The sequence below is a fragment of the Melanotaenia boesemani genome, chromosome 21, assembly GCF_017639745.1.
Source record: "Melanotaenia boesemani isolate fMelBoe1 chromosome 21, fMelBoe1.pri, whole genome shotgun sequence".
Lineage (NCBI taxonomy): Eukaryota > Metazoa > Chordata > Actinopteri > Atheriniformes > Melanotaeniidae > Melanotaenia > Melanotaenia boesemani.
Genome location: NC_055702.1, coordinates 7,708,788 through 7,731,798, shown reverse-complemented (window position 1 = coordinate 7,731,798; position 23,011 = coordinate 7,708,788). Strand labels below are relative to the sequence as shown.

Sequence of the window (23,011 nt, the reverse complement as noted above, 5' to 3'; positions counted from 1 at the left end):
TTCAATGAAAACAGGTGAGAAGAAGATTATTGGTGTGTGAAGCTGGGAAGCAGGTCTGATTACTATAATAACATCAAAGAAGTGAATGAAATCCAGTTGTGGTTGTACAACATGCCTTGAAAGCACATTATGACATATTCAGTGCCAGCTAATAAAATTTCCAAATGGTTTGTGAGGCTGCTACTTTGGTTAATTGACATGAATTATGACCATTTGCCAAAATAAAGACAGCCACTGCTCTGCATATGCTTTAATATATCAAGTAAAGAGCATTCGGTTCGGCACAAGCACCACAGAAATGTTGAAGCGCTGTTGCAGCACCAAATTCAGCAAATGATTGCTTTAATCGACTTTCCCTCGGTTCCATCAACGTGTTACGACAGCATGCAATCCTGGCTGTATCATTCACCCTTACCCCTTACATCCCACACAATTCCAGCCTCAGTTAACAACAGGATTAATTCATAGTTGGTGGATGTATGCCTCGTGATTATCCTGCGCCGCGGTGGCTAAAACAACCCACAGCCTAGCTGTCTCTCTTGGATGTATGAGCTGATAGTTATCTGCAGGAAATGGCAGATCACTTCCACATATTGCTTTTTAATGAACACAGCACGATGCTGTCCAGCAGCGCTCTAATGGGCTCACATGTGACGCATCATCTGTGCTGGTCATTTGGACGCCAATATCAATCCCTTATCACGCCACACCATCTCCACATTTTGGCCTTGTCCCAAGAACAATGCAGGGTCAAAAGGTTAACGTGGTGTGCATTTGTTTCTGGACTCAGTGAGTCTTTGCTTAATGATGCTATCATCTTTTCCTGCAGGCGAGAGGAGTCAAGGGTGGACTCTTGATGCCGACACTGTGAAATAAACATGTTCTCTTAATTATCTTCTTGCGCCGAGTCATTGGATTTCTTCTTGAAGACAATATTTTGCCACAGCTAGAACTGTTTCAGCTATTTATCATTAAAAACTCCTGACTTTGTCTTTATCGCTGTCTGGTTGAACTGGACAAGGCTCAGGTAATAAACATGCATATATCTTTGTACCAGTTGGGATTATCAGGGTTTGAATCAAAATCTGATGGCAAGTTAATTATGATTGTTGGTTAGTCATGAGGCCACTGCCCCATCCACACAGTTCTGGTCTCCCCTCATACTTTTATCTCTGAATTTTGATGACTACTTAATAAATTGAATAAATAAATACTTGACAAGGACCCCATAGTTTTTAAATTATGATTACGTATCTCAGAATGGAGTCCAGAGTGTAAAACCTCCTGTAACTACTGAGACATGAGCTTGGAGTCAGTTAACAGATTTGGAGAGTAATTTGGAAGATTGTTCTCCCAGTAGCCTTCCATATGTGCAATTAACCTTTCTGTACCCAAACCAGCTTGTCTTTAAACCTGAAAACTGGCCTACAGAGATGGACACACAACCCTAACAGAACCCCCACCTCTTCATTCCCTTTCCCTGCCTGCCCTTCGCATAATCAGCTGCATCCTGCTGCCTCTTGGAGGAAGGAATGTGGCTCGATAATGAAACACAAGCTGCTGTGTGACTCATTTCAGACTCAACACTTCAAAACCTATGCGTACGCTCCAAGTTTGTTTAATCTTAACTCATAGGACAATTTATATTTCAATTCTTAAGTAATACTGTAACGTCTATAAACCACTACAAGGCCTTCTCATTTAAAGAAAGACAGATAACCTCTAATTATGTGCCATCTCCTCCTTCTTTTGCACGTCAGCAAACAAAAATCTGGAGACAAAGCTTTGATGAATGGAGGGTAATTGCCTGTGTGCTTTATTCAAATTGGATGTATGTTGACATTTTGAGACTATTCAGAGAAACAGCCCACTTCAGATGAGCATTAATCTGATTAAGAGGACCATTTATTTGGGTTTCCGTGTTCAATAGAAGCCCTTCCTGCACAGCGCATGGCTTGCCAACAGAGCAGAAGAGCCCAACCTCGATGAATGGCCAACAGCTGTGTATATAGAACGAGTATATTTCCTCTTGCAAAAGAGAGAGAGAGTAAAAAAACACCCTGTTTTAGTTACACTGAGTCACCACTAACACACCAATACACATATGTGCAAACACAGCGCTTGAAGTTTGCATGTGTGCTGACATGTCATAAACAGGTTGCGCACACTCAAACATGGGCTTTTCTCTAAATACGCTGCTTATGAAAAGGGTTTTTTAGAGACTCTCATTGAATATAAAACAAGTTAAAAGTACACTAACATTTTACACTACTGGAGAATATATTCCTTGAGATTCTACCTAACTGAGCTCCTAAGTGGGTAATTTAATTTCAATTTAATTCAACATGAGATGGTTTTAGGAGGCAGTGCGTTGGGAGCCAAGGCGTTCTGCTTGTGTGGAAATTTGTGACGCTGATCGCGGCTCAAGAATGGAACATGTCATAAATTACACCCATGCAATTTCCACGCGTAAAACACTTTTTACTTGCTGCATCTGTTCCTTACAACTTATACCCCATGGACATTTTTTTTAAATATATTTTAATGTACAACTTTGGTTTTAAGCAGCTCATTCAATTTATTTGCTATAAAGCAAAGTGTTGATCCAAACAGAAAAAAATAATAATATTGCCACGAAATTTCTAAATAAATGACTAAATTAAAAAAGAAGGTTAAATTTTATCACTTTTGGTTTCAGGTCGAGAAATGTCAAGCAATAATATTGGCAGTAAAGATGTCTCCTCTAAACTGACAGCTCCCCAAACCTCAGTTCATAAACCTGTCTGGAGATTATGTGCATGCCTGAGACACACAGTCTAACAACTTGGCCAGCTCAGCAATGGAAACAGTTCCTGCATGACTATATTCTCACTGTTGATGGTGCATTTGAGAGAGCTAACACACAAGTTTAGGGATGGTTTATACATTTCTGTGAAACAACAATCAGACGCAGATAATTCTGCCGATCCTTATTTGGCTTTGCCTTGGAACGCGCTTGCTTTCCCACGACATTCCTTGAGAATTTCCTCATTATGCAAAGTAAAATGCAACAATATTGTCAAAGGATAATAAACAGTTTGTGTTTGTACTCCCCTTTAAATCTAAAACCCCAACTCTGCATCCAAGATTCCAAAAAGGCTGCGTCAGTGTAACCATAGTGCTGCAATTTGGATAAACGGTGAAGATGAAAGCCGAATTACGTTTTTACATGCCCTCTAGACTGCTTGCACATTTTTCTAAAAGCACCAATGTCTGGGTGTGTAATTACACACTAAATGCTGTTTTTTTGCTAAAGGAAGTGTGTGTCACTGCACAAACACTGTGCAAAGGCACGCCCCGGTTTTAGGGTCCCTGCTCAAATGCCACTGATAACCACAGTGGTATTAAACTAATCAATGATCTATATCACAAGTTTCCAGATTTTTCTGTCTTAATGTCTACAGATTATAAATGGAGTCATTTTATAACTGATAAGTTGCCAGTTTTATTTTCATGTGACCGAAAAGATGTATAAACCAAAGAAAAGTAAGCGAGAATAGCTTTCTAAGTGATACACTTGGGTACAACGATAAATTTTTAAATGAGTATTTACTTTTCATGACATTTTTGAAAGAAATATGCTTTTTAAATCATATCAATTTACTTTTATTTGAAGTATATGATCATTTGCAATATGATACATTGCTTTAGAATTAAACCACACACTGGTATATAAAACCAACTGAAACATTAAAATGCTTCTTTAATGAATCAGTAACAAGAGCAGCCTGAGACTGGGTCGCCAAGACTAACCGAAGGGGGGAAAAAAAAATCCTGGTTCCACATCCAGGACGACATAAAAATCTAAATCACATCTACGTTTGGGCATGCCCCACTACCGGTGAAATGTTGATGTAAGTCTGTAATTAGTGAAATACTGTTTATAAAAAAAGGAAAAAAATAGAAAATACAAACTGAGAAACCACAAAACCACATAATTTAATAAGCCATTTATATCTAAAATACTTCCAGGGGCAATTTTATGTAATTCTTTTAAAATAATTTGCTATTAATACCAAAGTTTTTAACCTTTAAAACCCAACTGGCCCTTATAATGGATAAAGAAATTACACAATTACCTGCTATAAAAATTATAGGATGAAAAGGACTATGCTGTTTATTTTCAACTCAAAAACCTGTAAGTTTAGACCCTAATGTTCACAAAACAAGACTAAAAGTTTATTTTAGTGCAAACTTCAAATTTTAGAATTAGCTTTGTTACTTAAGGTGATGAAAACCATCTATGTACATGAAATCATTGTTATCATGTTATTATACTGTTAAATAAAAGAAAAAATACAGGAGAGAATAGAAATTTTGCATTTTTTGATCGTTTTACTGCAGTTTATTAAGGCTTAATAACAGATTTTGACAACATTTTGACACTGGGATACCAAAAACATGGTATGAACCTTAATATTGTAGAGCTATTCGTTTACTTAGATTTTGTCTTTTTTTTAATTTTTTTTCTGGAAAATATGATCAGGGTTTGTCTATATTTAAGAATAGATTAATTGTACATTATTTAGTGTTTCATTGATGTTCTAAAACTTAAAGTAATATTTAAAATACAAGATTTTAACTTCTAGGAGGAACTTGCAGTGTATTTATCTGTCTTGTCGACCTCAAGTAGGTAAAATTATTGATTATCTTTCTAAATAGTAGTGCTACAAAAATAAAAACACACTACTTTTTGCACAAATGGTATTTTACATTCTCTAGTCTCCCATTAATCACGTCTGAGCCCTCGGGTTTATCTCTTGACCTCTGGGTCTCGACCGACGGATTGGAAACCACAAGACAACAAGGCAGGAATGACCCTTTATTAGCATCATGAATTATATGTGTGCTAGCAGCAGTTCTACATATTAATAATAATAAAAAAAAAAATCAAGCTAACCTGATGTTTTTTAGCCTCATTATTTTGGGGGTGTGAAGTCATTTGACCTCTGTGAGGGAATGCTGAATGTCATCATGGTTGGTTTGAGAGGGCTGAACATCTCCTCAGTGTCAGGGAGACAGAGAAAAGACACGGGGTGTGATTTGTTAAATACGGGACACCCCCTTGTATTGTCTTGACAACATGGGGGACATCTGGCAGCGGCAATACAGCCCACTGTTGAGGTCTCCATCCGCTTTCTCGAGCAGTGAGCTGTGCAGCATTGAAGCACTGCTTGCACATTCTCATGCTAATAGTCAAAAGGCAGGAGCAGATGTGAAACATTTGGTTCTGTTCTTGTTCACTTGTAAAGAAATAATGTGCCCCGCTATCATTATTTCACTTTTTTGTTCCTCTATGTGTCATAAAAAGAAGTTTGAGGCAGAAGCTGTCGTCTTTGGTGGCCTCCGTGAAGCTGCGTTTGACCCCCCTTCAGTGGCAGAAATATACTATACTGCTAAGGTTGCTAATTTTGGGGGTGATGAATATAATAAACATATAGTAAAAATACGGTTGTATTCTGCCTAGATTAGTATTTTTAGGTTGGGTTTTATGTGACATTGAACAGTGGAAAGTATTTTGTACTGTCATGTAGGCAGATGTGAATATTATGTGCAATTTTTGACATCAAATGAGATTCTGATTTGCTTAAATTAAAACAAAATTAGCTCACAGAAATGTGTACTTGTCAATATTAAACAACTACAGTTGTGAATATAAATTTCTGTGTCTATGTTGCTTTTATTCACAGATAATTAAAAGTGTATTTTGTACTGCCTCAAAGTTGGCAGGGATGGCACATCAGCGTCACCACCCACCTCGAATATCATTGGCTCTTGTTTTCTCTCCTCTTCATTCTATTGGCCAGAGTGGTGTCCATCAACAAACTTGACGTGCGAGACAAGTTTACAACTCTATACACGTGCGCCTGGTGTGTGAGGGCTGACTGTGGCATCCTACATCCAGCAGGTAGGGCAGAGACTGTTACCTCAGTGCTTAAATTGCTGTCATCTACCTAACAAGGTTTTATAACGAGCTTTTCCTCACCTGTTCACTTTGGGCATCATTAGGTATTTTTGGAGGAGTTGTGTTCCACAGCAAACTGTGGATGAAGACTCAGTCATTTCATGGCAAAAAGACTCAGTGATGTCCGCCTAGCATGGCTGTGGCTCCTGCACCGACCACCCAGGGACCGGTATGGCTTTTAGCCGCATCCACAGACTGGACCCCTTGTCGCGAAGCACCTCCAGAAAAGCAGCGGTCATGCTGTGCTGCCTCCTCGCCTCGCTCATCCTCCTGCACCTCCTCACCGACCGGTGCACCTTGCCCTCTCCGGTCTCTCATCGGGCTGCGAGGCTTTCCGAGGACTTTAGTCCGCTGAGGACCAAGAGACTCGTGTACGGATGGACCGCGGGGTCGGAGCTGATGGGCTACGGGGCCGCAAGGCGCGTCTCACGGGTTCTCGCGGATGAGGGCGCGAGGACAGTTGTGGAGCTTGCCGACGAGTCTTTAATGTTGCCACCTCCGGATTTAGTTGTTTCCAGGAAAGTATCGCCCAGGTTTGCAGGTAAACTGAGTCCGCTCGGAGAGGGAAGCAAGAAGCTGCCACAGGCTCTCATTATCGGGGTGAAGAAAGGAGGGACCCGGGCTCTGCTGGAGTTTCTCCGGGTTCATCCGGACATCAGAGCCGTGGGAGCAGAGCCGCACTTCTTTGACCGCAACTATGACAACGGACTGGAGTGGTACAGGTAAAATAGCCTATTGATTAAATTAAATTCTTCAAGCCAAAATAATTATGATAATAATAATAATAACAATAATAATAATAATAATAATAATAATAATAATAATAATAATAATAATAATAATAATGTAGTTTAAAAACCTTTTAAGCCAAAATATTTTGAGTAAATGTTTAACATTGCTTATAATTGAGTTAAAATTAATCAAGATTGGAGGCAAACATGGTGAAAAAATTGCTTGAAGTTGAATTTCCCTCTTAAAATCTCGATTTAGGTCTGTATATTGCTTTTGGTATTAAATTGCCATGATGATAGATTGTGTTTTTCCAACTTTTTATTACAGTCTCCTATACATCACTGATAAAGGCATGTCTACACAACTCAGAAATCTTTTTTAACATCTCAACATGTAGAAGTAGCCTAATTGCTGCTGAAATAAGGACCGTGGACAGCCTGTTGATTTATTAAAGCTACAGCAGGCCTGCTTTCATTAGATGTTATCAGTCAGCTCATTTTGTTTCACATTTAAGGGTTGACTGCCTTGAAGTTGCTTTGGTCAGGGCCATAGTGGAATCACAGTTTACAGCTTTACTAGGCTGGGAAACAAAACAAGGATAAATCAGATCATTTAAATCTTTAAAACAACTATAAATGTACTTTTTTTTTTCTAGTAATATTGCTTCTCTTTGATAATTTAAATTAAAATGGAAATTTCATGACAAATATTTAAGGACCCAAACACAGTAAGCAGAACTTTTCAATTAAATCCTTTTGTTTTCAAATTTGTTTTAAATTAAACCTTTTAATTAATTTACTAATTATGCAAATTTCTGTAACGCTTTTAAACTCCAGGGAGCTTTTTCTTAAAACTCTAAAACAAGCTTTTCTAAGAAGAAAAGCAAGACTTCATCCTTAGAAGTGCTTTGAAAATGTTTGAAATAAAAATATGTAACAGAAGATTAAGTAACAGCCGTCCAGATTTTTGACAGGGCTTTGTGGCATGCAGTGTTCACTTTAAAAAGTGTGTGTTTTATTGGAATTGAAGGTGCAGCACATGAGTTCACAGCGCGGTTGACCTTAAATTGTAAAGAGCCATTTTTAGTTTGCATGTGCTTTCTGATCCACCGTAAACACACATACTCTCCCTCCATATCTCTATTTCCTCATGGAGGAGTATGCTACGTTTCTCTCGCTCACTTCGAATTTGTGATTGATATCATCTGTCACAGTGAGAGTATGTGAATGAGTGTTGTGTGTTCACATTTCCACAGGCCTGTGGGGAATAATGGCTCTTCCTCTCAGTGGTTCTCTGTCTAATGGGGCATTGCCGACATCGCAGCTCCGTTATTAAGAAGGATTAGGGCCATAATGAAAGGTTACCTGAGTGTCTCAGGAGGTATAATTCACCTTTTGATTGAGTTAACACTACACACAGCACCCTCTAAAAGCCTGGAGACAAAACTTTTACTCTCACTCACCAACAACTCCCCTCAGAACCCTCTCACTCCCCCTCCTCTTCCTCCCCCCAAACACTGGCTTTCTCCCATCTCCCACTCACACACCGCCCTCTTTGTGCCTCTCTGAGAGTGAACATTCTCTTTTTGCCATCACTCTTTCACACCCTTCTGTTTACCTATTCATCCATTGTGGGGTTTTATATCCATGAGGGTCCCATCTATCCCCAGGAGTTGCCAAGATTCTCTGGAATTTGGATCGCGGCTCCAAGGACAGACCTTAGTGCCGGTTCATCTTAATGCTGCCTATTTAAAACAGGAGGACCCTTGAATTGGAAAGAGAGGCAGATAACAGCTAAAACAGCGTGGCCCACTTTGCTGGAGTTCATCTTGTCAGCTCCTCTCAACAACGTCTGAGAGTCCTCCTGTTGATAGCTTTTTGCCTTTTGGGAAGCTTCTAATTTGATTTAAAGTTGTTGGGTTGAGGTCGCATGGAGGTGTTTGTGTGTGTGTGTGCTTATTTAAACAAGGTAATCAGTCTGATTGGATTGTTTTAAGTCACTTGTCAGAAAAATTGCTGCAGTCTTTGTAGAAAAGCTTTAAAGAAATCAAAGCAAAACACATCTGACATGCAGTCATCTAAAAGCTAAAACACCAAGAAGCAAATGTGCACATGATGACTTGACAGATGACTGATGTGACCAGTCAAAAAACTAAAAAATGGCTCTTGTTTGTGTAAAACAAGACAAAATTTCTTGACATGCGGTGTCAAAAATTTGCTTTAATTTAAATTTTAGGACAGCTTCAAACATTTAAAGCAGCTCCTTTCTTTAGTGTGTTAATCTTACAAGTGTTTGCTTCTTGTTGCTTCTTTACAAAGTCAAACCGACATGCCTTCTACTCCACATTTGAGTTATTTTCAGCTCGATACAAGAGACATTACTTTTTATAAGCTTGTTTTCTCAGCGTAACTAGATTACTTCAAGTCGTGTCCATTTGATCTCATTTCAAAACTTTGCGTATAATGATGACAGTTAATGCCCGGAATTATTTTAAGAGACATTATCAAGTTAAGCCCCTTAATGCACTGGCAGCCAGATTTGCTTATTTTAAGTACAAGCATGTTTAAATCTAGAAAAATCTGTTTTTAAATTTGAGAGAAATTCTGGCAGTATTCCTTGGTGTGAATCACTTGTTGCTGAAAGCTTTTTAGTTAATTTAACTACACAAAGCGCTCAATGTGACTCCTTTTGTTCCCTTCTTTTCGAGCTTTCCCAGACTTGTTAAGAACATGAGAGTTAATATATATGTATATATATATATATACATATATATATATGATTGTACAGCAAAAGTGAAGATACAACAATATGTTAATTAGTCCAAAAGCATTTTTTTTATAAAAATGAATAAATATAATATAAAAGTAGTGTATAATTCAGAGGCACGTCTCAGATGTCGTGCACAGTTTTGGCCTTTCATTACACAGGAAACCAGAGCTAACTGGTCCGGTCATTCAGCGTTACATTTCACTACACATTACTTCGTCTAACCACACACAACCTGTTCAGGTCTTGTTGTGGAAATGGACACTCTGAGTGAACAAGGAGGTCAAGCACAAGCACTGTGAAGTGAGGCAGAGGTCTGTTCTACAGCGGAGTCACTATTATGTTTTTGGCCTACTTAGGTTACTGAACACCCAGGCTTTCACCTGTCTGGACCCTGCTGCCTCAGATGTCCAAAGACCAGCTGGATTAGACTTCACTTGATCCCTAAGTGGGTTAATTACGCTCCATAAAAAACATGTGACCACACCTGTATTTGTAAAGCAACAAATGTGATTGTATTTCACACAGAAAGGCAGACAGTTATTTTTTTTATTTATTATTACACACATGCACAAGGCCATAAACAGGAAATAAAAATGTATTAAAACTCAAATATCAGCTTTTTTTTTTAAAATTTGTGGTTGATCTGTTAAACCTACACATGTCAAACCACAAGAAAGCAAATGAATACAGTAAATTTGGTTAAAAAATAAATAAATAAATAAAAGAAATGAAAAGTCACTTTGAATTAGGGGCTTCCCTGTTCACGAAGCTGGCCTTATTTGAAAGAGAGTTCTGTAATGGTAATAAAAGAAGGGTCCTGATCGTAAATGCAGTGACCCAGTGGGGAAACCGCCCCGTTTGTAGCTTGATCTGTTTTCCTGCGCCGCACATTGGTCAGCGTAGCAAGCCAGTTACAGATGTAGACAAATACAATATATGAAATATAAAACACAAATCAAGACCCAGATGTTGGCTCTTTAGGTAGGTTTGTTGAAAGAAAATACAGCTACATTTGTCTTCTTCTTTAAAAAGTGTATTCCCAGTAATTTTTAAAAAAGGCTTCTCATAAAGTTTCTGATTTTGGCTCAGTGAGTTAGGTGGCAGTTTAAACTCTGGTCTCATTTACTTCTGCTTTATATTTTGGAAAATATGACATTACTCCAAGTGAGAGACGCTATATGTTAAAAACCTGACTTCTTCACATGTGCATTGCTGTGCACAGGAAGATTGTTGTACTGTAGCAGTCACTCAAAAGCTGCATGTCCTCTACACAGCTCACTATAATTTAAGCCATTCGCATACACCTGGGTAATTGTGCAGAAACTTTAATAACAACTTATAAGACAAGTTCTAGCATGCATGTGAATACTGTTTATCCTGTCCCCGCTCCTCGCTGTCATGACAAAAAGCACACACCAACTGAATTAAAAAAACTGATCTAACAGAGACCTATTTGTGTGTGAGTACAGATATTAATAGAGCTTATTTTTGCGAATGTGTAGTCTAATTCGAAGCATATCCACCATGCTTTTGGAGCCCACTCACTGCAGCTGGATATAAACTTGCCAAAAATACTGAAAATGCATGTACCACAGAGTTTTAATTAAAGTTAAAAGCAGTTTCCCTTTCCTGTAGTTTACTACACCAAGTCTACGAATAAATAAATAACAAATTACTTACTTACATGCTTGGATTTATTATTAATATTAGCCCATTACATGAGGAACATCCAGGAATATTTTTTCTGGAGTTGTAAGTCTGTCTCTGCAAGCTTGAATAAATGTATCCCCATGGTCTCTTTAAAGAGGCGTTGAAAGGAACAATTTGTTGATCATTTCTCTGAGGTAAAGTCAGGATTTAAAAAACAGAGTTCAACCATTTCCCCTAATTGAGCTCCCATTTGATTTATCCTATTTTGACACTTGAAATACTAAGCAGTAATAAAATATTCTCAAAGCTCTCTAGAAATGGCTTTGGGTGGTCATATGCTAGCATAATGAAGCAAGATGTATCCTGAAGCTAAGTGTAAGGAGAGGTTTTATGTACTGAGAGGACATTTTTAATGTATAAAAGTCACCTTAGCTATAAGGTTTAAATGAAGTCTTGCATACATTTGAGTCTAAATATTTGAGCACAACTACATCTGCTAACACACTGAGGCAGGTGGAGTGGAGGTGGCTGGCAAAGGTGTGGGGGGGGTTCAACTTAGGGGTGGATGTAACGTGATCAGCAGAGACCCCCACAGCATGGGCTTTGAGCTGCCTTCGGATTGTGAAAGTGATTATTGTGGGGTATAATTGTACAACTGGAACGGTCACCTCCTGTTGAAGGCTTGTGGCCCACAGCGACAGCCCCCACCGACTCCTTGACCTCCACCCCCACACCAATGTCTTTGCAGCTGACCCTTGGAGGCCACATGCAGAAGAGGTAGATAGAAGCAAAGGAAATATCCAAAGCAGCGCCTGTCAGCAGCTGCCCTGTGGCATCCTGGGAATCTGCCCTCCAATGGGTGGGTGAGGACAGGCAGCAGGTGCAGGGGGGTGCTCTGCAGGCACCACCTGGATCTCCTCCGCTAACACCTGATGGATTCACCTGACGCACCTAAAATAAGACTGTTTGTTGTGCCCCTCAAAGCCAGCTATAGAAGGGAAGCCTATAGCAGGTTGGTTTGGTGCAAATAGTTCAGGTGTCAGGGATCAGCACCTCTTGGAGCTTTGATGAACATGTGCAGAAAGGGAGTGTGATTGATCACAGTCAGGAGGGTCGTGCAGACGGCTTCCACAGAATGTACCACCCTCTGAGTTCACAATGCCAACAGATGGTACTGTAACACTAGGATCAGGTTACATTGTTTCTAGGATTCAGTTGTTTATTCACTTTGGGTTCATGTGTACACTAGCGAGCAACCTGTCTGACCCCGCTGTGTCTCAGACCTGGCTAGCTTAGCAGCTGTTGGCCTTTTTATGAGGTTTTAGACCTGACATTATGAGGTATTTATTTTAGGATTCATATTTCCAAACAAGCACTTGAGGTCACTTTTTTATTGTGCTTGACTGTCTAGAACTACACAGCTCTTTAAAGCTGTGACACAGTGTAATCACTGTTCTGTTTCTTGAGTTGAGATCTGTGACCTTTTTGAAATATTTGTTTTATGTCTGATGGTCAGTAACCTATTTTCAGGCAATATACTGGACCTGATGCCCTTCACTAGATTAACAGCGATGTTATTTTCCTTAGACTCAATGGAAACCTGCCAGGTAATATTTTCTATTTCAGCATTTTTGCCTCTAGGCATTTCATGAACAGACCAAATGGAAAAAAAGAGAGTAATTCTTTCAGTTTTCTGTAATGTTTCTTTTAAATGGAACTCAAGTGTTATCCTTTCTCAAACAAAGAGAGAGTATATCCCCCATATTATTTGGCACCACAGAGTCAAGGGGCTTTTGACTAGACTGTGTGAGCTCTCTTTATAAGTAGGGAACTAAACAATCTGCAAGACAACCCCCAGAAATTCATGCATATGAAGACTTTCAGAGGATTTGCCAGGGAGCTTTAGGATCTGAAAAATGTGCAGCCAAAACCATGTTATTTAGGCACTGAAGAGCTCGGTAAATGATGCATGGACGGAGCATGTATGCGTTACAGCCCTCAGTGGTGCGGATTGGCAGGGCAAACCAACGCCTCAGTGTGATGGATCTTTCTTTCCCATCTCTCAGGCTGCAGCTTTATCACAGGACCGGGAGTCCTCCATATTTTCCACAAGAGAGAAGAACACAGAGGTACAGAAAGAGAGGAAGAACCATTGCAGTAAAAAGCCTGGAAACCAATAATAAAGAAGGAAGCTGTTTTCTCTTGGGTCCTCCATTTTCTGTTCCAACTGTAGTATTTTATTTTTATTTTTTTTGGGTCCAGTATTTCATGTTTATGTAAACTTAAGTATTTGCTGTTCAGCAAAGTTCACCTCTTCAGTTCTTCATGTCTTTCACGAAGTCTTTTCAAGTGTCCTTCCTAAGCTTATTGGTTCACATGAAATTGTTTTCCCTTTCTATGTGTACGCTTAAAGGCACAGACTCTGTCACACTTGCAATGTGTGCTATCTGCAGCTGCCTGTGTGGTGATAGGATGGCGACAAACAAACGTTTCTTCTTGCTCTATCGGGGCTACAGGCTGTGCCAGTCGCCTTGGCAGATTCCATCCAGCAGACATGGACAGAGGCTACGCCAGACGGCACCTCAGGCACAACCTCAGTTTGACTGCCCAACCTCTGTCTCCATGCAAAACATTGAATTATATGGCAGCAAAGCTCGAGGCGTATGTGTGTGTGTGGTTCTCTCAGTCCGTCTGAGGGATTGGCATTTTTTTGGCATGGCCAGCCAAGAAACCAACATCCTTTTCCTTCAGATGTTATTTTTGAGCTTTCAACACTTCTACATCCAGCGTATTCTATATAATTCAGCTAGATGACGAACAAAGAGTTGCATAGTACTGATGAGTGAAATAAAACATGCTGAAGATTAAGGTTTGGCAGAACTATAGACCATGACCAGAAATCCTGCACAATTTTTAAAATAGCCAATAATGGAGGTGGTGAATGGAGGGAGAATGACAGAGTAGCATTTAATCTGCTTTGAGAGCTATTTTATTCAAACAAAAAGCATCGTACATCCATTGCACGTGCAGTTTCAAAAGCTACCTGGTTCTTCTAGTAATAATCCAGCTGTTCAAACAAAAGCTTCACATCAAGACTATTGTGCTTCTGTTGTGAATGGTTGCATGGCACAAAAAGACCCATTCACAGAGCTATATAGTGAGATTTCTCTTCATCATCAAATAAAGTTTATCACAAAGACAGGTTTAGAATTTTTTTCTTAGATATTTCAGGTCAAACAGGAGTCAGTATAACTCCAGCTGCACGATTTTAAATATTCTCCTTCATTTTATTCATCTGGAGAAAAGATGGCACAAGCTTTACTAACTACCTCAGACTGTCTGGCAGCTTGATTAAGGAGAGAATCGTGTTAGAAAATGAGTTTGCCACCCCAGCCCGTTTATTGATAGATGGAGTGCAACAGCGCAACCTGCGTCTTTTTACATAAAGATGGAGGAGGGTGATAAAGGGCCTGTGAAGCGCAGGGCCTGTGATTGATGTGCCCACAGGGGGAGTGTAGAGAAGCCACACAGTAATTCAATTAATCTCAACCTGAACACTAGTAATTGCTACTGTAACTAGGTCTGACTGTACATTAGACAAAAGGGAGATTGCTGTCAATGAAACATGTCAAAATAATAGAAGTAAGGAATATTCTCAGTGTTGTGGACTTCCACTTTTTTTGTCATCATCCGTTCTTGTATCCAGCGAGGTTTTGCATGTTAATGAGACAAGCAGGAAACCGATTCCCTCAGATGTAGAACAAAAGTGAGAATCGTGGCAGGGGGGAGTGTAGAGAGAGCAAAATCTGTAAGCAGTACTTCTCCTAACAAAGTTCTATAATTATCTGTGAAGAAAATGTCATTTTAAAGCAATAACCCTTCATTTTCTAAAATGTTCGGCTCTTACTGAGAGTTAGATAAGAAGATCATTATCATTCTCATATCTGTCCATTAAATATGCAGCTACAGCCTGCAGCTGATTATCTGTGCATATAACTGAAAGGAGAAGGAGAAAACTCATCTCAGTCTGTTACAACACGACCAAAGTTCACTAGTTGTTAAATCCCATCTGTTTAATCCACACGAAAATAGTGAAAATGTCAGCCACTGTAGTTTGGGTATAGGCGTGGGTAAAATAGTTAATGGAATATATTTATATAGCTCTTTTCTAGTCCTGTTGACCACTCAGATTGCTTTATTTACAAGCCATGTTCACCCATTCATACACAAGTACATTCAGTCATACAGCACAGAGCACAAGATGGGGTTTAGTTTTGGACCCAAGGGCACTTTGACATGTGGTCAAACCACCAGCCTTCCAACTGGCAGGCAACTGCTCTTCTTTGTGAGCTCCAGTCACCCCAGTTGGCAATTTGATTTGAAGTATATGTTACTAAATTCTGTACCAAAAGACAAGAATGGGAAAAGTATGAACTATCTCATCTAAAGACTCATTCGTGTTAAACTGTTTTAGACTTCCTGACTCTAAAAGGGGATTAGGGTGGTAAAAAAAAAAAAAAATCTCCATTTTTTTTCTTTTGGTTGGATTTGTAATGACAATAAGAATGCATGAAAGCCAGGAGGCAATTAGTTATTGAAATTAAATTACTTTGTAGTTCCTCCATTGCATATGCAGTGTAGCTTCAATAAAGCCTGAACTTTTTTATAGGTCCATTTCTCTGTTTGGTGCCTGGTTTTTAAGCCTAATATTTTAAATGACTCACTTACACATACGTAATTGATGTGAGATTCCCCAAACTTGGACAGACGTTAAACTCGGCCCTCCCTGTTTATTCTCATTATCCTCATTTGAATTGAACATGTTCAGCTTTTTCAGTGGATTTCAGAGAAAGACTGCATTGTGTACCAGCTGGATCAGCTAAGTAGCAACCAGACTAACCTGGTATTTAAATGATAGTAGCACAGAAAACATGCACTTTGGTTCTGTCTCTCACAAAACTGACTACACATAGGAGGACCAACCTACTTACTTCTACCCTTGTATTCATAGTGTAACTGGGCTGTTACACTATTAAAAGTGATATAGGAAAACTGTTCACATTTTCTATTAATAAAAGGAAGTTTTCATCTAGTAATGTATACAAGAAATACATACAGGTACACCAAGTAGAACTACAACAATGCATATGCATAAGGGTGTGTTCATGCTTAAAAACGTATTGTGTAACTTTCTGACCTTAAAACTCCATGTTAAGGACTCATTTGGTGGCACAGTAACATCTATTTCATTTCTGGAGCCTGGCAGCATCCTGAGGCTGAGAAACCGCACTAAACTTTTTTATTCGAGACGCCGCATTGCAGCCAAGTTTTCGCTTTACGCAATTGTGTCACACGCTAGCAAATGGATATAAACACACCAGTCATTTTCAACGCGCACCGTAGCTAATTCAGCAAAGAAATGAAAGAACACACTATCAGAGGACGGGAGGAAAATAAAGAAAGAGACAGAAGAAGGGATAACACAAGAATCAAGGTAAAACTGTCTTTAAATGGCTAGAGAGAGCTCAGGGACAATAGGATGCACAATAGATGCCAAATTGGCATTCAAAAGTGTGGAGAGGTTAAAGTGAACATGTATCAGCTCTGGGATTCAAACCTTAGTGTTCTAGAAAAAAAAAAAAAAACCTGTTTCAGACTGTCTCCAAGCAATCTGAGGCAGTTTTGCTGAAATGTGTATGCAGTACAGTTTGGTACCAGCATCTGAACTTTAGTTTTTTTGCAACATATCTTTGTTCTGCATGCAAGGAAGTCAGGACACTTTGGAGACTCAAACATTTTTTAAAAGTAGTTTGTGACATCTCTTCAGTGAAGGTATTTTTCACATATCCAACCCAATGTGAACATTTAGCTGAACATAAAGCATTGTTTAGGTAATGTGTCACAAAATGTCAGAACCACCGTCCAAACAGGATGCAACCATGTCTTTAATTTGGTATCTGTTTCTTTATTTTAAAAATACCTGTGCGAATGATAAAGTGAAGTACTAAATTTAGAGTTTTTGCTTTACTCAAAGCCAGTTGAGAAATTCTGAGCCATGCGTTATGCTTTGTTGCAGTGTGCCCTGTCAAACAAATGTAGATGCTGTCTTTTAGTGGCTTTAATGATCAAATCAGAACGTTTTCATTTTTTATGTATCTACTTTATATTCAGCTCTGCAACAAGGGTTTTTAGATTGGCAGTAATGTTTTTGTTAAACACCCTGAGTTATTGATCTTAAGATCACAATAGTGGCTTCAAGGTGTTGACCTAGACACACTGAAGGACAACACTTCTTTATAAGCTAATTTTATGTACCTTCCTTGAACACAGCATATAAATCAAGTTTACAGTAAAATCTATGTTTCGTACTGTCTTACATCTCTTTCGTTTTACTTTGTCCTCTCATGAGCTTGTGTTCTTGACTGAACATTTGTCCCAGACTCGTTCATTTTAGCTGGATCCCAAAGTTTCAGATGCAGGGCAAAGCATTTGTAAAACTGGCCTTGCTATATCAATACCTTTTGTTTTGTCTTTGCATTATCGTAGTCACCTATTTATGCAGCTGGCTGGTTTTGGGTCAGCAGTGGTCAGTGTGAAGGGTGTGACAACATTGTGGAGCTCGTGGAATCCAAGTCATTTTACCCATCAAATCTGTGGTGGGGCCGGGCATCATTATGTAATTAAGTTGTCAGGGCGACTGTTTACTCTGACATCTTCGTCTCACATAGTCACATCCTCCCCTACAGTCAAAGCATCAATAGGAGGAGGAAACTGGTTATTTAGCCACGCCGTAGACAGATGCACAAGATATAGCATTCAAAGTCCTCTCTAATAAGTAGGTAGTTGCTCTTTATCCACTGCAGCTCCCATTCCTGCCTCAAACAGACTCCCATCAATTATTAATCCAGCCAATTAGCAGGGTTGCATTATTCACCAGGAAGCTGTGCGCACATCCATTAACTGTGCTGTGTCTCCTCATTGTGCCTATCCCACGTGAAGCTCACACAACCTGCAATCCTCCTTCCCAGTTCACATTTTCGGCCTCCTTGCATTGTATTGTATAATGTTCCATTCCAATTGTCCTTCATCACAGTCTGGGAACCCAGTAGCTTTAGTGGATTGCTTTGTCTTTGGAGGCAGTGACCAATATTTTTTGACTTCCGGTGCAGTTTCATCATGTCCAGATAACAGATTGGCTGAGATTTCCTGTTTCTTTTATTATAGTTTAAATGTAGATGTGTCTAAAAACAGAGAATAAGTGATAAAGATAAAGACCAATACTTGGACAATGTACAGATTAGTAATGAAAACCAGAAAGGTTTTAGCTCCCAGATTTTTCTCATTACCTTCAGATATTTATATGCAAATACCTGTTTATAGGAATTACCTCCATCATTGCTCCTTCAGTAAAGTATTCCTGAAGTAGTAAAGCTTTTATCAGTTTATCAAATAACTGGTAATTAGTTTCATGTAAGTTAAACCTTCATTAAGGCTTTCATTTGTATTTTACCACAGTGGTGGTCCTGGCGTGTTTTACGACCTGGGTGAACACCACTCTTTGCACCCCCTCAAAACACACACACTCATTGTCCCTGTCCAACATCACCCCCAAGATAAACCATATTTTTTTGCACAAACTACCTTTTTATTGAACAGAAAGAAACTATTTAAATAAGAAAAAATAAGAGTAATGTACAGTAAATTGTACCTCTTTCCTTATTAGGAAATGATTTGCTTCATTCATCACAATGATTAGTCATTTAGAATCACTCTGAGCTTCTTTTCAAGTAAGATTTGCAATTATTAATGGTTTGTGTTGGTAAGAAAGTTTTATTCGGTGTTTATATAAAAGCTTTATTTTTAAGCTTTTTTTATTATCATTTTAATCAAACCTTTAAATGCACAACTGAACACAACAAATAAATCTGAAAAGTAAAGTCGGAACATCACAACATTTGGTGATGGTTTCTTCTCTGTTGCTCTGTGAACCTGGTCTGTACTACTGCGCTGTCTTCTGAGAACTGAAGTGTATTTTCCCCTGAATGGTCTTGAAAAGACTTTCATTCACTAACAAGTTCTCCTGGTTGTAATTTAGTTGGTGATACACAGATGATTCATCCAGTAATTCTCCAAGTATTTGTAAGAGTTTATACCCTTTTCCAAAAGGTTTCTGTGGACAAGCTGCACATGGTTCTGTGAAATAAATCATCAAGAATTTCATAACAAATGAGACCAGACAAACAAACACAGCATGTGTGCTAGCACTCTGACATGCATAGAAAGTTGAGCTTTCCTTCTCTGATTCAGCATTTTAGTTCCACAAAAGTGAGTAAATCACGGCTGCAAAAGATGAAAAAAACACACATGTAATAATGATCAGATGAGTGTTTCCACTGCTGGAAACTGCGACGGCCGTATTCTTCCATTCATCGTCCATCGACTATACCCATGTTTTCTGGTGAGGGCCGTATCCCAGCTGGCTTTGGACAATAAGCAGCATTCAGGCAGGGGTAGAACGTGGAAACTCCACAAAGAAAGAGGCTCAGCTGACCGGTTAGTTGGATCCCCTGAACACCCTTGCAGTGAGGTGGCAGTGCTAACCACTGCATCACCATATTCTCTTAATATAAGACAAAACTACTCAAAATACACTCTTTTTGACTGATTAAAGTGTATTAAATCAGAATTTTAAAAAAATCTTTGCTAACATTAATATAAATACATATTATTTCTGTTATATTTGGCTTTGAAGAGTAAATAAACTACTGTTTCCCAGGGATCTATAAACAGAAATGACACTGAATGCTTATCACTGGGATTTATGGCGTCTCAAATCACTGAACAAAATCTTTTCCTGTTTTTCCTGTGTTTACCGGACACACATGTCAGCAGCCGCACATTTGATAAAAAGTCATTTATTTTCATTTGCTTATCTGCTTAATTGATGTCCCCCAGGGCTCCCTGGCAACCATAATTTCATTACACAAACAATTTAGAGAAGTTTGATTAACACAAATGAGTTCAGTGGCCCCACTGTTTCACATGTTGCTCTGGTCTATACATTTGTATTGTTACTTTTCTTTACATGAACGCTGTCAGACTCAGCACTTGTAACAGTTGATAATAACCTGAAATGTTGCAGGAGTAACATTATGACAACTGAATCTGTTAAGCTTTAATCACTTTGCAATAATTTAGCACACTTTTCACACCTTCCTGGGCTTTAATTCAGGGGAATGAGCCCAGATATGGATGATTTAAAGTCTTCTACAATATTCTCATTATGCCCACTGAGATGCAGCTGTATTGATTTTGTTGTCACAAACATTGATTTATTGTCATTCAAAGACAAGTGTGTAATTAGGCTCATTTCATGAAAGGTTCACACAACTATCGTCTCAGCTTTTGCTGCCTTCATTAATGATTTGGTGCTTCAGTCGCCCCACCAAATGTTAAATGAGCACTAATGGAAAGGCTTAAACCTAAAAAACGCACATGCACTGACTCAGTGGCTTTCGTGGGCAGGCCTGTCTTTTGACATACCATTTATTACATCATATTATTTTCCATTCAGCCCAGCAGCAGGGAATATTCTTTTTCGCCACCCTGCTTTTTTGCTCCTGTGTTTCTTTTTCTCTCTTTCTCTCCCTCTTTTATCCACTCAGCTTTAAAACAGGACTGGATCTGGCAAGGCGTAAATCCAACAGGAGGGATTTCCCCCTCACCCACAAAGCTTTAAACTTTTGGCAGTCGAGTACCAGCGTGCGATTCTGCTGTAGCTCTCCTTGATGAAGTCCTGAATGGACGTGTTTGGAAAAAGCGGTCATTTAGAAGAAATGAATTTATAAGCATGCACAGGCACACAGACACACTTCAGATGACATTGCACCACAAACAGCACTTTTGCAGACATGCATGTTTGATCTTTATTATAAACACAAGTAAGCAACGAAACTTGTGCTGTCGTAAAGTAAACCTATGCTTAATGTTTGCAAAAAAAAACCCAAAAAACTAAACTTATACCCCCATTGACAGGCCAGTAATGTTAAAGCAAATGTGATTGAAAGTGCCTCATAATAGCCTCCATTTCACTGGCATGAATATAAATTGCATTAATAAGCATTTCATTTTAGGTTGCTTCTTCTTCCATGAACATGTACATTTGAATGGTTAGGAACATCCAGCCCCTTATCGTTATTCCCTAATTGTGATTTGGACTTACTGTATTTATTAACGCCACAGCCTTTATCTGCATTTAAGTCACATCTGTCATTCAAGGCTGGCAGAGTTTGACTGAGTAGCGCTGCAAACATGCAGCCATTATCTCTCTGCAGAGTGCTCCCTCAATGTTAATGTGTTTTTAGGACGATTACATCATTGTGAAATATTGAAAAATAACCCCCCTGATTGATAATATGAATCATCAGGCTGATGTCTCCTCCCCCCCTTGAACACCTCATTTACCATTTCCATGGCAACACACCAGGGTACAGCCCACAAGCAATCACCTGCTTACATGAGCTCGGGTCATGGTGCTGGCTTTGTAATCAGGTGGGCCTCAGCGAGAATTGGAGCATTATGGACGAAAACCGGGAAACAGCTGCATGGGCTGGATGTCTGTGATGCCGTTCATAAATACACCACAAACCTGCTCGAAAAAAAGGGAAGAGTATCTCTAATGGAGATAACTGTGGCTGTTAATGTGTAAGTACTTTTCTAACTCAGCATCAAGTCTTAATCATTTGACACAGGAAGTAAAGTAGTGAAATGGTACACGTTGGTACAAGATGTCCCGTTGGCAGGACGTGACCATTAAATATGTGTAATACTCAGTCTACCTTCCAAATACATGTTATACACCATTGGACTGATTCTTAAGATGATTCTTGAATTATTTATACCAGTCCAGGCTATAATCATAATTGGAGATTCAATAAACACTTGCCAATGCATTTTATCGTTGAAGCCATACTATTCTCCAGTAGCAGATCATACTGCAATGAAAATGGTCCTGCTACATGAACAATGATCCAGTAAAACAGTTGGTCCACAACAAGTCTTTTATCCACAAAAACCTGTTTTATGTAAAAATTTAAGGATTTTAAGGGGTTAAACACTCATTTCATGCAAATATCTTGGTGGTTCAAAAGCATACACATACCTCAAAATGACCTATGTTAGATTCCAGCTGGGAGCTTTGTTATGGTACCAGCCTCTATCTCTTCTCAAGTTTCCTTTTTTAATACATTGGAACATTAGCCAAATAAAAGTAATACATTTTTTTTGTTCAAAATTTCCTCTGAATAATTCATCTTAGCAAAATAATATGTACATTTTTCAGACTTGACAAGCCTGCAAGCCTTAAGAATTGCTTTTCTGTTTCAAAATACTGAACATTTCGCTGTTCCACCTTTCTATATTTTTAAATAGATATCTGCATTTCTCAGCACTTCGCCATGTACAGTGTACTTATAAAGTCTATAACACACAAGTACAATAGAGAATGATCTGACTCCAAGGCAGAGAGATGAGGCCTTCCACTATCTTTATTCACTCATTCACATGTAGCGGCTGTAGCAGTAGACAAAAGTTTTGGCACAAGAGGTGATTCTTTTTGGGCTTCATTCGACTATTAGACACAAAGACTCTGCTTGAGTTTAGAAACCATCTGATCAGCCTGCCCTGATCGTCATTGAATGTAGTGATATTGAGTAAATTCCCCTTCATCATTTGCTTTCTGAACAATTACCAGTGAGACCTTGATCTGACAGCAGAGTCCATTAAACTGCTTCATCAGTCCAGTCATATTTTATGCACAGCTTCACAGATCACAGTGCCTTGTGGAGCAACTGTGAC

General features: G+C 39.0%; 1 protein-coding gene across 2 annotated transcripts in view; it reads left to right on the top strand.

Annotated features, from left to right (window-relative positions):
* Positions 1-5,807: 5,807 nt before the first annotated feature.
* The window catches only part of LOC121633074 (heparan sulfate glucosamine 3-O-sulfotransferase 3A1-like), a 35,488-nt gene continuing 18,284 nt past the window's right edge, over positions 5,808-23,011 (top strand). Inside the window, exons 1-2 of one of the 2 annotated variants that reach the window (XM_041974951.1) lie at positions 5,808-5,947; positions 6,049-6,726. In XM_041974951.1, the coding sequence (XP_041830885.1) occupies positions 6,176-6,726 (551 nt within the window). In that variant the 5' untranslated portion in view covers positions 5,808-5,947; positions 6,049-6,175. The other variant, XM_041974950.1, reaches the window with a different exon arrangement.